Genomic DNA, 13765 nt, shown 5'->3' on the forward strand with positions numbered 1-13765 from the left:
GGCCGAGCGGCAACTTCGAGTTGCGTCAAGTTTGCCGACTACTCTCATCCAATCGCTCATCCCGCCTTCCATAAGCTGTTTGATCCGCAATCCACAGAGCAAGCAGACTGCTCGGTCATCTCGCCAGAAGGATCGACAGGTCCACCTAGGGTCGCATTTTCTCTCGCTCCCCACTTGCTCTGCTTTCATCAGTCTCGGATCAATCGAACGCGCTATTTCGTCAGTACAAGAGCGCAACTCGACGTGAACACTGGTAGTATCAGCTCACATGTCAACGCTCGCGTCACGTGAAGTCTCGCCATTGCAAGACACGAGCAAGTCGGTCGTAGCCCTCTTGCTCTCGCTGTCTCCAGCCTACTTCCTACTCGGTGCAAGATGTGAGTTGTAATTGCCTCGCATACTCATCGCTTTGAGCTGACCCTCGTGTCCCATGCACACTCTCCCCCTAGCTCGCCTCGGAATAGACAACCTCCATGTCGGGTTGATCCAGGTCGTCCTCCTGCTCGTCCTGCGCTCTCTTCTCGATACAATTCCTAGTTTCAGATCACGCGAACCCGTTCCCGTTCCTTCCAGTCCAACTCGCGTTGTCGAGACCGAGACACTCAAGCCCGCGCCAGTAACGACGACGGAGAGCTCGCCGGAAGATTCGGGAGTGGTGGATCGTCGAGCGATCCGCAGTCGACGTACCAAACTACGCTCTCTGCCGGTCGCACTCGCACCGTCTCCATTCCCGGTTGAGAAACTAGACGAGAACGTCGCGAATTTCATCTCGACGGTCGAGCCTTCGTTCCTGTCACATCTCCCGGACGCCAAGCCTACCACGAAGATTCCACCTGCTTCACTGTCGACATGGACAAATTTGTTCGAACAAGACTCGATCACCGTGTTGCAACATCCGTCGATCAAAACCTTGTACGGAATCGGCGCTCATTTCCCGGATGTGCCGCTCAAGAAACTGTACGAGGTTCTCGTCGACTTGTCGTCACGCGCAACATGGGATTCGATGACGAGCGGAGCGAACGAGGTGATCCGGTTCGAGGTGGGCGGCAAAAAGGCAAACATTTCGCACATGAAGATGAAAGGCATGCCGCTCGTGAAAGCGAAAGATCTCGTGTTGCTCTCGATCCCAGGCCGACTGCCAATGGAGACCGACACGATCGAGACGGTAGGACCGGTCGCATCGAAACTTCGGATCTATTGCGCTTCGACATCAGTTGAACACGACGATGCACCAGTGACGCCGGCGTTCAATCGCATGGAGTTGAGCGTTTCGGGCTTTGTAATTGAAGAGGAAGGTGCAGGAAGCAGAATTATTCAGATCACGGATCTATCTGGGCTCGGATGTAGGTCAATTCTTCCTCTTTCAAACCTCAGTGCACGATTCGATTTCTTACGATGCTGCTTTTTCGAACATAATTGATAGCCTGGGTGCCGAACGCGGTCTTCAAAACCGTCACTCAGACCATGTTGCCGAAATCGCTGGTCAAGCTTGGCGAGACGGCTCGAGGACCGACGAAAGAAGCCGACAGTTGGCCTCCTCCATTGCTCGGTTCAGTCTCGGAGCCCACGCTTGCAAATGGCGAGGACCCAACTGTTTCCGAATCGGAAGGTTCAGTCTCGGATGACGAGGAAGACGATTCCGAAGACGACACGCAATCGACCCCTGCCACTACGCCCCGATCGTCGTCGAACGATTCTGTCGCACTGTCGCCTTCCGCCTCCCGAGACGTGTACGCGCTCTTGACGCAATTGAGATCGCTCACTTCGCGCCTGACGACGCTCGAAGCACTCGTGACGAAAGGGTCGGTCGGTGCACAGCCCACAGGCGTGCCGGCTACTCGACCATGGTACTCGTTCTCGTCGACCAAGTCGAACGACTCTGCTGGAGCGGATCAGATGACACTGTCGGCATCGAAATTGAGCTTGTTCATGACGGCGGGAAGCGCGATTGGTGCGGCAGTCGCACTCGCGGCGGTTTCGGCTTGGGGTCGTCGCCGGATGTAAATGAACCCCAAGGCACTGTGAAAATTCATGTTGTAATTTCTACTCGCAGTTTTCGAAAGACCAAGTTTCAAAAACAGTAATAGAATCGAGAGGTAATTGCAAAATTGTTGCTCGTGCTGCCAGATCTGTCACTCGCCTCCTTTGACCAAGGACTCGAAACCCTGGACGGGAATGCACGAGCACGCCTGTCGCGAAGTATGGATCCTATTCCGCCCGGGGAAACTTGGCACCGGACTGGCTTACGAGAGACAACAACATGAGAGATTACAGTGAAAAGCAGATGCAAACAAACTATCTAAGCGAGTACAAGCTGATCCTTCTTGATGACCTCCGCGAGTTGGTTCAAGCTCAGCCTGTTCGACGTCCGATAACCCTCGAGGAGCTCGGCCGCTTCGAGCTCTGTAATACCTCGAGCCTCGGCTTGTTTCTCGACTTCGCGCCAGATGGGTTTCCTCCGTTCATAGAACTTCCTCTCCGAGTCATTCCCTTTCCTCCAACTTTGATCTTTGCCCTCGTAAGCTTCTTTTGTACATTGTCCATCATCAATTCCGACTGAATACTCCTCCCAGAGGTCAGTGACCGAGATCAATTTTCGGCTCATCTTGAGATTCGAGAGGGCGACATCATCCGAGGTGAGCGCAGGAGAAGGCGCCGTGGTGGACGTGGCGACAACATTCGCGTGCGAGGTCGGTCGCAACATTGTTTGAGCGAGATCGGTCGAAAGCTGAGTCGAGGGTGGCGAAGAAGCTGAAGGTTGAAATTGGAGAGAGACTCTTCCGGAAAAGAGATCTTGGATCATCGTCGAAAGGCGATTTGCTTGCTCCTCTTGGATGGTCTTGATCTTAGCTTCCATCTCGGCTTCATAATCAGAGAATCGGTTCATCATGGAGGCAAAGCCAGCTGTGATGTGTTCGGCGAGGAGCGGCATCGCTTGGTGCAATTGTAGAGGAAGAGGAACAAGATTCTCGGATGCGGAGAGGTGTCGCGCCATCGACTGCTCGTATTCAATATAGACCGGGTCGGAGAAGAGCGAGTGTTGAAAGAGAGGATGCGTCGGTCTCAGAGGTCGAAGGATTGCGGCATCTTGAATGACGACCTTGCGTAAGCGAAGGAGGAGTTTGAGGAAGCTTTGCGCGGCGATGTCGGACTCGTCGTTGTCGTTTGTCTCTTGACGAGCAAGCCTATGCGCGAGAATGGAGGCCGACATTAGGAATGCGAACGAATAAAAGCTGAGATTTTTCCAAGACGAGGGGACCAACGAACCAGATTTTCGCTTCCGGAAAACCTTGTCGAGCAGCTGTTCAGGTACCTTGAGATCTCGAGGTATGTGATATGTGCCTCCAGCAGGATGGAAGCCGGCGTGGGTGCGGACAATATCGCGAGGGATTGCCGTGAGATGAAGCGGATCCACCGCTGAGCTGACTGACTCTCGATCTGCGCTTGTGTCGAACTCCACGCGCACTTCGGCCTGCTTTCCGACGTGAGGTTTTACGCTCGCGTTGATCCCGACCGCTTTGAAAGCATTCTCAACGAATTTGCGGTGCAGCTGGTATGATATTGGATCCTCGAGGCTTTTAGGAGATCGGATAAGTTTGATCTTGTACCAATCTGCAGAAGCGGCGAAGGACGGGAAGGTCGAGTTTGACGTTGGAAACTGATCACAGTCTACATGGAATCTGAGGTTCCCACGACGCGTCAGTTGTGACCGAGCAGCAAAGAGAGAAGAAGGCTAGAAACAGAGAGGATTGCGGACCGAGCGAAGAGGTAGAACGCGAGCGCGTTGACGGGACAGACTCCGACAAGCTTGTTGCGAATGAAAGACCCGTACTCGGGACGCCCTCCCTGATCTGTCTTGTCATTGTTGGCAAGGCATACGACAGCAAAGCAGTCCGAGTACCCTTCGTTTTCGAGATCCACGTGTTGGAGATCCGGGAGTTCGAGGTTCCGAACGTTCGGACCTCGTACGTTTGCATAGTGACCAATCGCGAAAGCGAGTTTGTCGCGTAGCCCTTCCATACTCTCACGCGCGTCAAAGTGTTCGAACAGGCGCTTGAGGTCGTCAACAGAACTGTATCCGTCGATGGCAGGTCCTGCGAGAGACCGTATCGGAATGTTAGCTTTTACAAGGGAGACCGCTCGCGGCATCAATGAACGTACCCTTCTCTCGGTCTTTGTACGTGCGACGTTCCCGGTCAGCTTGCGCAGTCCGAAGAGCTCTGAGGAGTTCGGAAACCGCCCCGTGACGGGGGTGCTGATGATTGTTGACCTTGAGGTTGCATTGTCGCTTCCATAGATCCGTAATCGCCGCCACATACAAGCTCACCGTCTTGGCGCTGAGCTCGCAGTCGATAGTAGCAAGGTCGACTGCCGAGAGAGAAACCAGTACGCGATCAGCGTGCAAATCGAGTCTCGCCCCGTCGCGACGCGCAAAAAGGGCAAGGACACGCGAAGGCTTACTTCTGAATCCGCCCGCGCGGAAGATTTCGTCGGACACAGGAACATCCACCTCAGGGGGCGCATCTTCATCGCCGCGCTCACCACCCTCTCCTCGAGTATCCGCGACGACGACATCTTTCTTGTGTTTCCCCCTCGCCTTCTTTGCGCGTCTAATCACCACCTCTATCAGAAAGAGGAGAAGTTTCGCTCCGTACACTGTGTAACTGTACACGGTACGAACGAGGAGAGGTTCGAGTCAGCTTGGCGAGGCGAGGCCAGACGTGCATTGTAAGCAGCATTAACGTAACGTAACGTACCGAGTATACATTCCAAATTGCCGTTCGTCGCACCAACGATACCATTCTGCGACTTTCGGGCCATAGGCAATTGAGGTGTTGTACGGACGAGCTTCTTGAGTATCGCGGTGAACTTGCTCGACGTTGTTTTGCAGTGCGACTTGGCTCATAGCGACGTCGTGATTACCGCCTTCGTTGGAAGGGACCGCGTTGGTATTACCAGCACTTGATGAGCGGTATTCTGACATGTTGTCATCGAGGCGGGAAGGAGCGAAACCAAACACAGCTTCGTGTGGGGTTTGTAATCTCGGTTATGAGCGATTTGTAGGAAATCAATATTTGGGTCCATTTGAATTGAAGCGCGTCAACACGTGCCCGTTCGGGTAATTCGAGTTCATCCATGAGTCGACAACGCGATCGACCCGTGGCGGCAGACAGCGTCCGGACCAAAGTCGAGCTCGACCGAGAGCACGAGCGCGATCACCGTGCATGGTACAAGCTCGACGTGAAGGAGCGAGATGTGCTGGTGGGGTCCATCTTGCTCAAGGTCCTGCTCTTCTCAGCCTAGCAAGTCCCGCTTTGAAACCCTCGAATTCGGCACCATCGACTGATCCCTCGGGTCATTGCATGCAGCCGATCAACCGACTTTGAGGTGCACCGCAATTGGTCCGCTCTCGACCAACTCGTTTCAACTTGAGATTTCTCCGCTGACTGACCACCTTCACAGGCTTGCGATTACCCATACATTACCGCTGAGAGAGTGGTACCATGATGTACGATCGCTTGACAATCAAGGCGCGCGTCCAGCTCCTGACCTCCTCTCTCAACCCGTCGGCTAGACCACCTCGGAATGGACGCTCGATTATCCGCCGTTCTTTGCCTTCTTCGAGCGGATACTTTCCACATTTGCGTACATCGTCGACCCCGAAATCGTCCGCCTTGACAACTTGCGCTACGATGCACCGACCGCGATCGCGTTTCAACGCACGACCGTGATCGTCTCGGAACTCGTGCTCGTGTTTGCAGTATTTCGGTCAGTTCAAGGCTTGCAAGTCACCCTTCGTCTTGTTCGTGTGCGACTCATGCCGGAAATTGCATCATCCAGATGGGCACGCAAAACTCGCAAACCCGATCCCAAGACTGCATTCGCCATCGCGGCTTCGCTTTTGTTTCATCCCGGCTTGATCATGGTCGATCACATTCACTTTCAATACAACGGATTTCTCCTCGGGATACTCCTGTGGAGCCTGATCGCGGCACAGGAGGTAGGTCAACGCTGCTTGTGCGACCTTGAGGTTGACTGACTGGATAACCGTACCCCGACAGAACAAGCTGTATCTCTGCGCTGCGCTGTTTGCAACCTTGCTCAATCTGAAGCACATCTTCATCTACATCGCACCCCCGTTCGTGGTCTACCTCTTCAGAGCGCACTGTTGCCCTCCCAAAGGACGTGAGTATTTGTATCTCAACCTGTCCAATCCAATTGCCCACATTTTCCTAAATATCTGGACACATCAGGCTTTCAATTAGATCGATTGATCGAGCTTGGCTTGATCGTCGGTACAGTCTGTGCCCTATCTTTTGGGCCTTTCGTACTTGCGGGCGGACCCTCCCAAATCCAGCAGATCGTCTCTCGTTTGTTTCCCTTCCAGCGCGGGCTCAATCATGCATACTGGGCAGGCAACGCTTGGGCACTTGTCAGCGCTGCGGATCGAGTCTTGGTCAAATGTACACGCTTTACTCTCTATCTCGTTCCAAACCGAGCACTCACCCCGATTCTGTGTAGATCTCGTTGCTCGAGGAGTACCGATCGCAACTGAAGCGCTTACTTCTTCTTCGCGAGGTCTGATCGGTTCGACTACGTTTGGAGTTCTCCCCAACGTCACTCCAACGATGACTTTTGCGATCACGTTCTTCTTCATCTCGATCTACCTCGTCAAACTGTGGTACAACCCGACTACGAAAAAGTTCATCGACGCCGTCGTGTTGAGTGCCATGACGAGCTTTTTGTGGGGCTGGCACGTGCACGAGAAAGCAGTGTTGCTCTTCCTGATTCCGCTCAGGTGCGCCATTATCTTTCTACATATGCTCATACTCGTTGGCTGATTACGGAGGAACGACTTGTTCACAGCTTGACTTCGGTCGAGGACGACAACCACTTGAGAGCGTTCAGGATCGCGACGGTTGCAGGCGTGTGCGGCCTGTTCCCGCTCTTGATAAATTCGGCGGGTGAATCATGGCGTTCGTACGTGTCCAATACGATGACTTTTCTTGCTAACGGGATCAAGCTCTCGTCACTAGAAACGCCCGTCAAATTGATCGTCTCGGGCATTTGGTTCACTCTCGTGTTCCCGCAATTACGACGAGTGGTGTATCGGTGCGCCTCGTTCTCCCAAATTCCTTCTCGATTTTGATTTTGGAGTCCACGTTCACGTGCTCACGTTTGGGGTGCATCTCGTTTGTAGCCCGCTGCCCAGCTTTACCTCTATGGTTGTGAACAAACTCGAAACGATCTATCTCTTCGGCTTTGTCGTATTGCAAATTTGTAAGGCCTGATCTCCCTTTTCTTTTCTCAGAGCCGAAACACATACCCTCACTTTTCAATGATTCTCTTTTGCTGATCTGTTTCCCTTTGAAACCGCGCATGTGCACAGACGTCTCGATCCTACACGATTCTTTGTTCCCTCGCCTGACGACAATCTCTTGCGATCAAACTGAATCTCTCGAACTCTGCTCCTCGGAACATCGTCAATCATCGTCCATCGATTCTGCATCATTCGAGTTCTTGCCTCTCATGATCACGAGCGTGTATTGCGCGATGGGGATCGGATGGAGTTGGATCCGACTCAGTTGGGGGTTCTTGGTACAGTGAAAAAAGGATTCGGTTCCTCTGTGTTGCGAGTTGGTTGGTACACACAACTTTTGCAATGACCGAATGGGTCACTTGGTCGGGCAACTCGTGTCACAGCTGTGGTATTTCTCTTTCCAGTTAATTCGTGCGAGAAGTGTCGTAATAAGAGGAAAGAAAGAGTTGCGAGTAGAGCTAAGAAAGCGAGAGCAAGAAGAGCGAGAGGAAAACGCTAGGAACAAGGAATGAAAAAATCGGATTCAACGGGATTTGGGAGAGTGTGGATGTTGAGAAACTGGTATCAAAGGAAGGTTTCGTGACGAGAAAGAGATCAACTAGAGAACGAGGTAGGTCACGGGATGACTACGGAGATGGTGGGGGTTGAAGAAGAAAAGGGTAGAAACTCAAAAAAGGGAATCAATGCGAGAATAAGTACAATAAGCTTAAGAAGATTGCGATAGGTGAAACCGTTAGAGAAGAAATAGGCGAATTAGGAGAAGCAAAGGGCCCGAAGGAGAGGAGAAATGACAACGGGGGAAAAATCGAAGGTTCGGGAGAAGTGTCGGCAGAATTTTCGGGATTGTCGGAGGCTGAAGCGGCGTGTTGTCTAACAAGCACACCATCCAGCCTTGCTCGTGTCGATCGGAGTCGATTCGTGCAGCATGATCGAGTTGCGACTCCTGAGGACTCGAGCGTGTTCAATCTCGGCTTTGCGCACAATGAGCTTTTCAGCGATTGATTGGAAAACTTCTTCGATGCCTGTTACCATGAGATCGAGAGCGGATCAGTGTCTATCGGTACCATGACGGGGCGGATCGGAGCAAGGGAGCAAGAAGGAGAGGGAAAAGGGCTTACCTGATCCATCCTTGGCACTGACTTCAACTACCTTGACAGGACAGTCTTTGACCATCTGTTCCAATCTTCTCGCTTCGGCGTCGCGTTGCTCCTGACGTTCTCGCTCGCGCTCCACCACCGAGTCTTCCCACGTCTTCTTCATCCGCTCGTCGTGACTGAGTCTTCTCGCGGCCGACATGCCCAGACTCGACAAGGACAAGCCAATCTTGTTCGATGTGGACCGCACCATCCCGATCTCGTACGGGTTGAGGTTCGAAGTTTGGGGCAAAGTCTGGAACGAAGGCGTGTGTGGAGGAGCCATGATGGTTGAAGAAGCGTTCGAATGCGACGTGAGTGAACCGAGATCGGGCATGGTCATCGAGGCAGTGAGCCCCGGATGCTTGTGCAGGCGTCCAACTGGTCCTCCGGTCGCACTGCTCCCCGTCGCTGAGGGTTCTCGAGATTGAGCCAAACGCGAAGGGCGCGTGAGTTGGTTGCTCATCTTGCGCACGCGATCCAGAGCAGCAGAAGGGGTTCCAGGTCGAGCGGGTACACTTGAACCGAGGTGTGATTTGGTGGAAGATGACGCTGCGAGAGGTGGTGGCTGCGAGGACGAAGGGAGTGTGCTGGTCCGCGAACGATTCGGACTCGAGGGCGAAGAGCCTCGTGGCGAGGTGTGTGATCCTGTCCCAGTCGGATCTGCGAGCTGGGAGTGCATTCCAGACGCGATCGAATCCGAGAAGAAAGATGAAGGTTGCGTAGATTCCGCGGGCGGATTCTGGAATTCGTATAGCCAAGTGGCGACTTGGCGTTGAGCAGAGTCGAGCGGAATAGTCCTGTACGAGTTGCAGAGGTCCGCTTTCGCGCCGACGACAATGATGATGAGCTCTTCCGACATGTTCTTGCGAAGCTCTGCGGCCAAGACGAGACAGTCAGTGGCGGAAGGACAACACCCAATTCATCACGGAGGCAGCAGTCAGGTTACCTTCGAGCCATATCTTGATATCGTCAAAGCTCGCCTCGTCTGTGACATCGTACACCAAGATGGCGGCCAGCGCGCCTCGGTAGTACAACGGTGCCATACTGCGGAACCGCTCTTGTCCTGCTGGGTCCCAGATTTGAAACCGAACCTTCGTGCCGTCGACTGCAATTTTCTTGGTCAAGAGACTCGCGCCGACAGTCGATGACAGGCTGCTGCGAAAGTGGCCCGTCGTACAGCGCGTGATTATGGATGTTTTGCCGACTCCCTGACTGCCGACTGCTTTCACATAATCGATCAGCATATCAGACAAAGCTGATGGATGACGAGCATGACGACTTGCGGATGACAACTTTGGCTTCGAGATGTTCGCTAGCGTCTCCTTCCGCGCTCGAGGTGCTCGGGCGATTCGACATGGGTACTGATGCTGGAACGCGCAAGCTGTTGCTCCGTGTTGGCGGGTCGATCCTCGACATGCTCGAACGTACAGGACGTGGTCGCCGGGAAGCTGCCGTTGCGGTGGTTGAGATGGTCGAGGCGGTCGAAGATGTGCGGTCGAGGACCGCGCGCTTTGGTTCAGTTGGAGATGCGCGGCCGTCGCGCTTGGTTGTTTGAGACGGATCTCTGGTGGAAGCCGGATTCGGAGCTAGACCTGGGGATGGAAACGGGAACGAGGACGCGGCGACCGTGCCCTGAGATGGTTGCGGGGTGGTCGGGGTGAACGCTTGCTCCCTTGGCGAGAACGATAGGGACAAGGTGCGCGTCCGGATCGATGGTCTGCGCTTGCGGCCATCACTGGTCGATGCTGCTGCGGCTGACTCGGTTCGTTGGTGGTGATGCCCTCTCAGGCCTGGTGACCTAACTGCGCGGTCATCGCTCGAATCCGACGCGCTGCCGACTCCTTCTAGGATCAGCGGCGTCGAGAACCTGTTCCTGCGCTTATAATCGGTATTCGTGTGTGATGTCGGAACTTCCGATGCGAGTAGCTTGGCCGTAGGTGGGCGGTCCAGCGGTTGCAGGTCGGGGAAGATGTTCGGCGGAGGTGGTGGGGACGCCGGGTTCGGCGCCGAGTCAGAGTCGGATATAGCGGAGGAGAGCGATCCTGGCGACGACGAGATCGGTGGAGATGGCGCCGGGGACACGGCGGAGGCCATCTAAGGAGGACCGGAGAGGGTGTTTCCGAACGAAGCGAGAGGTGCTTGCCGAGACCCACGGTCGAAGCGCTGGCTTGGATGACGCGTTCGTCTACGCGTCGAGAGAACAGTACGGGCTAAACGAATGCACCCGAAGATCCCGCGAGCGAGTGGGCGTGGTGGTCGGCTGATGAATGCGGGCCGAAAGTTGAACGAACGTCGGATCGACCGCGAATCTTGGCTGCGCTGACGAACAGGGAGCGCGTGCTGCGAGCCGTACAGCCACAAGTCCCGGCGGGAGCAGCACTCCGAGGGCACACCTGGGCTGACGCGAAGCAGACGAGCGGCGAGAAGCGGAGAGGACCGAGGCCGTTGATATGAGCGCTCTAAATGCAGTCTCTTTCTGCGGCATCTCCAATCTCAACCTTTGCTCCACTCGACATCTCTTACACTCGTCTGCTTGATCCCGATTCATTCGGGCTGCTGTCGAGCCCCCTGCTCGCCGCATGCCACACGCGCACGCCTCCGCATCACTCAACGTTGTTCGGATCGCCGTTCAAATCTCGACCAGATCGCCGCAACAGAATCTGTACCTACCAGCCGTCCTTCATGTTCGTACGCCAGTGACTGGCTTTGATTGCTGCCGCGATTTCTCCGATTCCACCCGATTCTCGCTCGTTCATTCATCATGAAGCACCACATTCTGCGTCCGATGTCACAACATCTTCTCCAGGGTCAGGGGAGCTAGCTACGACAAGAAGAATTGAGCAAAGACGGGCGCAGAGACTGCGGGGGCCGCAAATGCTGACAAGAAAGAGGGAAAATGAGTTGAGTGATTGAGTCGGCGACGATGAGAGCCAAGGCGACGACGACGACGACGACGACGAGAAGGGGCAGGGGTGCGATAGCCACAGGCAAGGTACAGAGGGTCAAGAGATGAAACAGTCGTATCGCAGCTTCTGCTCTCTCCCGCGGCGTTACTGTGTCCAGGAGGTGAAGGAGCGAACGAGAGGTTCGTGCGCGTGAAGCTGGTGGGGAATCCGACATTCCTCGCTCACACAATCTGTTCCCCTCTTCCCGCGTCGAGTCCTCCTCTTGCCCGTTCTCTTTCGCCGCCGAAAGATATATACAAGCCAGCTGATGATCGCAATATCAAGTCGATAGCAGCCTTGCGAGAGACTGAAAAGAACAAACGCAATTGCAGCGCAAGCTCGTGATCATCTCGAACAAGGTCAAGCGCCTCTCTATATCCATATCACGGCTGTCTGAGCTCTTGCAAAAGCCGGCAAAATGCAAGTTCCGCCCGAAGCATCGAATACTCGAGCGCCCGCGAGCTCGTTGACGAGCTATATCTCGTCAAGACGGCTCAAATTCGCTAGTTCTGGCAATCACCGCCGTGACGGAGAAAGTATCGAAGCGGAATGTCTGATTCGGCAAGGGTAAGCAAGGAGCGGAGTCTTTCATCAAGGCTGTCAAGGCGCGTCAGGATCTCGACTTGACGCTGCTGATGGTGAATGAAGCGTATACATGCAAGTTATGCCCCGATCCCGACTGTTCGGCCAAGAAAGAAAAATTTACTCTGTCTCGTTCTGTGATCGCTCGCGTACGTGCTGACTTCGAACGCCCTGAAATACAGCCTTCTTCACCCTTATCGCAACGATGCTTCGAGACCGAGCCCTACCTTTCGCCTGAAGTACTGCTTCGTTTGCGGTGAGATGCTTCATCGAGATTACGTCGGCGCCATGAACACGGCCTGGAAAGGACTCGATGTCATTCGGAAAGGGATGCAGACTGAGCTCAAAGAGCTCGAATCGACAGACCTTCTCGGATACCAAGTGACCGCACTCTTGGGGCGCATCTTCCGGACGAATGCGGATATGAAGCGGATCGGCGATCTCGTTTGGCAGAAGTTGGGAGCTCTCGCGTCGTCGGATGGGAAGCAAGCGTTCCTTGCGCTCCTCTCAGAGGAGCAAGTCGGCAATCTGATCGAGGAAGCTCCAACGGGGCGAGGCTGATCGAGAGCGATTTCAGGATCTCCTGGTCTCTCGCTTCCTTGAGTTCGTTGCTGATGTTTTCCTCCAAGAGTGAGGCGAGGGACGCTTGCTGAGCCGTCGGTGGTGTCGAAAGCTCCCAGCTTGTCTCAAATGAGTTCACCGATCTGCTTCATCTCCGCATTTGTCCGGAAGATGCGCCCAAGAGTGTCCTCACTTGATAGCTGAGGAGGGCGGTCGACGGGAGTCCCTTCAGCGTCGTCTGCGGGCCTTTCCGGATGACAACGAGTACTTTCCGAGCCGTAATCATGGCCCCGACGTAGTCTCTATGGCGCATCGTACTGCAAACGGAGCAGTACTTGAAGCGCAAGGTTGGTCTCGGACTGGGAGTATTGTCACGATACGGGTGGATGAGGCTGGATTTAGGGGGCTCGTCAATGCTTCCAGTCCAGACAGAATGGACTAGTTTGGCCGAACAATGCGAATCAGGGCAGAACTTGGACGTGTAGGTCTCGCTCACCATGAGCAGCGTCAAGGCGAGATGCTGTATGAGAAAAGGCGGGACAACGGGGAAGAGGGAGAGAGAGAGAGGAAGCGAAAGAGAAAGACGGACGGCACGGCGCGCGCGCGAGCTCGAGGCGCTTTCTCCTCGGCAAGTCCGACGTACGGCATCCCGTTGCCGAGCTGTCAAGCGATTCGAGCGCCGCTCGTGTCGAGCGGGGATCCTAACGACGAGCGCATCGCCAGGTTTCCTTAGCGTGGCAGTGTCGACGAAGCTGTTAAAGCGGACGAGGCTCGAGCGGCCCAGATGCGTTGATGCAAGACCTTTCGAGCGCTACCTACTGTGAATCGATCAAGCTCATCATCTTGGCCGATTCAGACCATCTCCTGTTGCATCATGCTGCTTCATTGAAGCAGGCAGATTGGGGCTTTACCTCGGTCGAGCACCAGTCTTCGCCCTCGACTTATCGGGTCTGCTCAGGCTAGAATACCCCTTCTGAGCTTCAGGAAGTGGCTCAACCCTTAAGGGTTCGTGCAAATCACTGACTTTGAGTCTATTTGCGCTTGAACGCCGCCTCTCGGGTAGAAGCCAAAAACACTCAGCGCCTGAAGCCCGGCTAGTGTGACCATCAACAGCGTCGTTGCTGTGCAGCACGGCTTGACGTACTCGCACGCTCGCGCTGGCTGCTGCCTCTGAACTATTCGCTGGTTCACACAACTCGCGCGCACGCTAGACTACATGT

General features: G+C 54.6%; 5 protein-coding genes across 5 annotated transcripts; 3 read left to right on the plus strand and 2 right to left on the minus strand.

Moving 5' to 3' along the window:
- Nucleotides 1-268: 268 nt before the first annotated feature.
- Nucleotides 269-2004, plus strand: JCM15063_005169 (uncharacterized protein; the record flags this gene model as incomplete). Its single annotated transcript, XM_076676272.1, has 3 exons — nucleotides 269-377; nucleotides 450-1343; nucleotides 1424-2004. The coding sequence occupies 3 exons, from the start codon at nucleotides 269-271 to the stop codon at nucleotides 2002-2004; spliced, it is 1584 nt and encodes a 527-aa protein (XP_076536810.1).
- A 295-nt stretch (nucleotides 2005-2299) lies between these two features.
- Nucleotides 2300-4984, minus strand: JCM15063_005170 (uncharacterized protein; the record flags this gene model as incomplete). The annotated part of the gene is made up of 6 exons (XM_076676273.1): nucleotides 2300-3185; nucleotides 3264-3680; nucleotides 3758-4094; nucleotides 4162-4368; nucleotides 4462-4664; nucleotides 4758-4984. 6 exons carry the CDS (start codon nucleotides 4982-4984, stop codon nucleotides 2300-2302), a joined length of 2277 nt encoding a protein of 758 aa, XP_076536811.1.
- Nucleotides 4985-5136: 152 nt separating this feature from the next.
- ALG8 (dolichyl-P-Glc:Glc1Man(9)GlcNAc(2)-PP-dolichol alpha-1,3-glucosyltransferase) lies at nucleotides 5137-7608 on the plus strand (the record flags this gene model as incomplete). The annotated part of the gene is made up of 12 exons (XM_076676274.1): nucleotides 5137-5228; nucleotides 5370-5402; nucleotides 5464-5509; nucleotides 5576-5769; nucleotides 5842-6001; nucleotides 6063-6186; nucleotides 6255-6464; nucleotides 6523-6799; nucleotides 6868-6965; nucleotides 7038-7113; nucleotides 7202-7281; nucleotides 7391-7608. The coding sequence occupies 12 exons, from the start codon at nucleotides 5137-5139 to the stop codon at nucleotides 7606-7608; spliced, it is 1608 nt and encodes a 535-aa protein (XP_076536812.1).
- A 583-nt stretch (nucleotides 7609-8191) lies between these two features.
- Nucleotides 8192-10551, minus strand: JCM15063_005172 (uncharacterized protein; the record flags this gene model as incomplete). Its single annotated transcript, XM_076676275.1, has 4 exons — nucleotides 8192-8343; nucleotides 8440-9330; nucleotides 9404-9676; nucleotides 9741-10551. 4 exons carry the CDS (start codon nucleotides 10549-10551, stop codon nucleotides 8192-8194), a joined length of 2127 nt encoding a protein of 708 aa, XP_076536813.1.
- A 1721-nt stretch (nucleotides 10552-12272) lies between these two features.
- On the plus strand, nucleotides 12273-12545 carry JCM15063_005173 (uncharacterized protein; the record flags this gene model as incomplete). Its single annotated transcript, XM_076676276.1, has 1 exon — nucleotides 12273-12545. The coding sequence occupies one exon, from the start codon at nucleotides 12273-12275 to the stop codon at nucleotides 12543-12545; it is 273 nt and encodes a 90-aa protein (XP_076536814.1).
- Between the last annotated feature and the right edge of the window lie 1220 nt (nucleotides 12546-13765).

This window comes from Sporobolomyces koalae, assembly GCF_050403365.1.
Source record: "Sporobolomyces koalae JCM15063 DNA, S_koalae_JCM15063T_v1_ctg3, whole genome shotgun sequence".
Lineage (NCBI taxonomy): Eukaryota > Fungi > Basidiomycota > Microbotryomycetes > Sporidiobolales > Sporidiobolaceae > Sporobolomyces > Sporobolomyces koalae.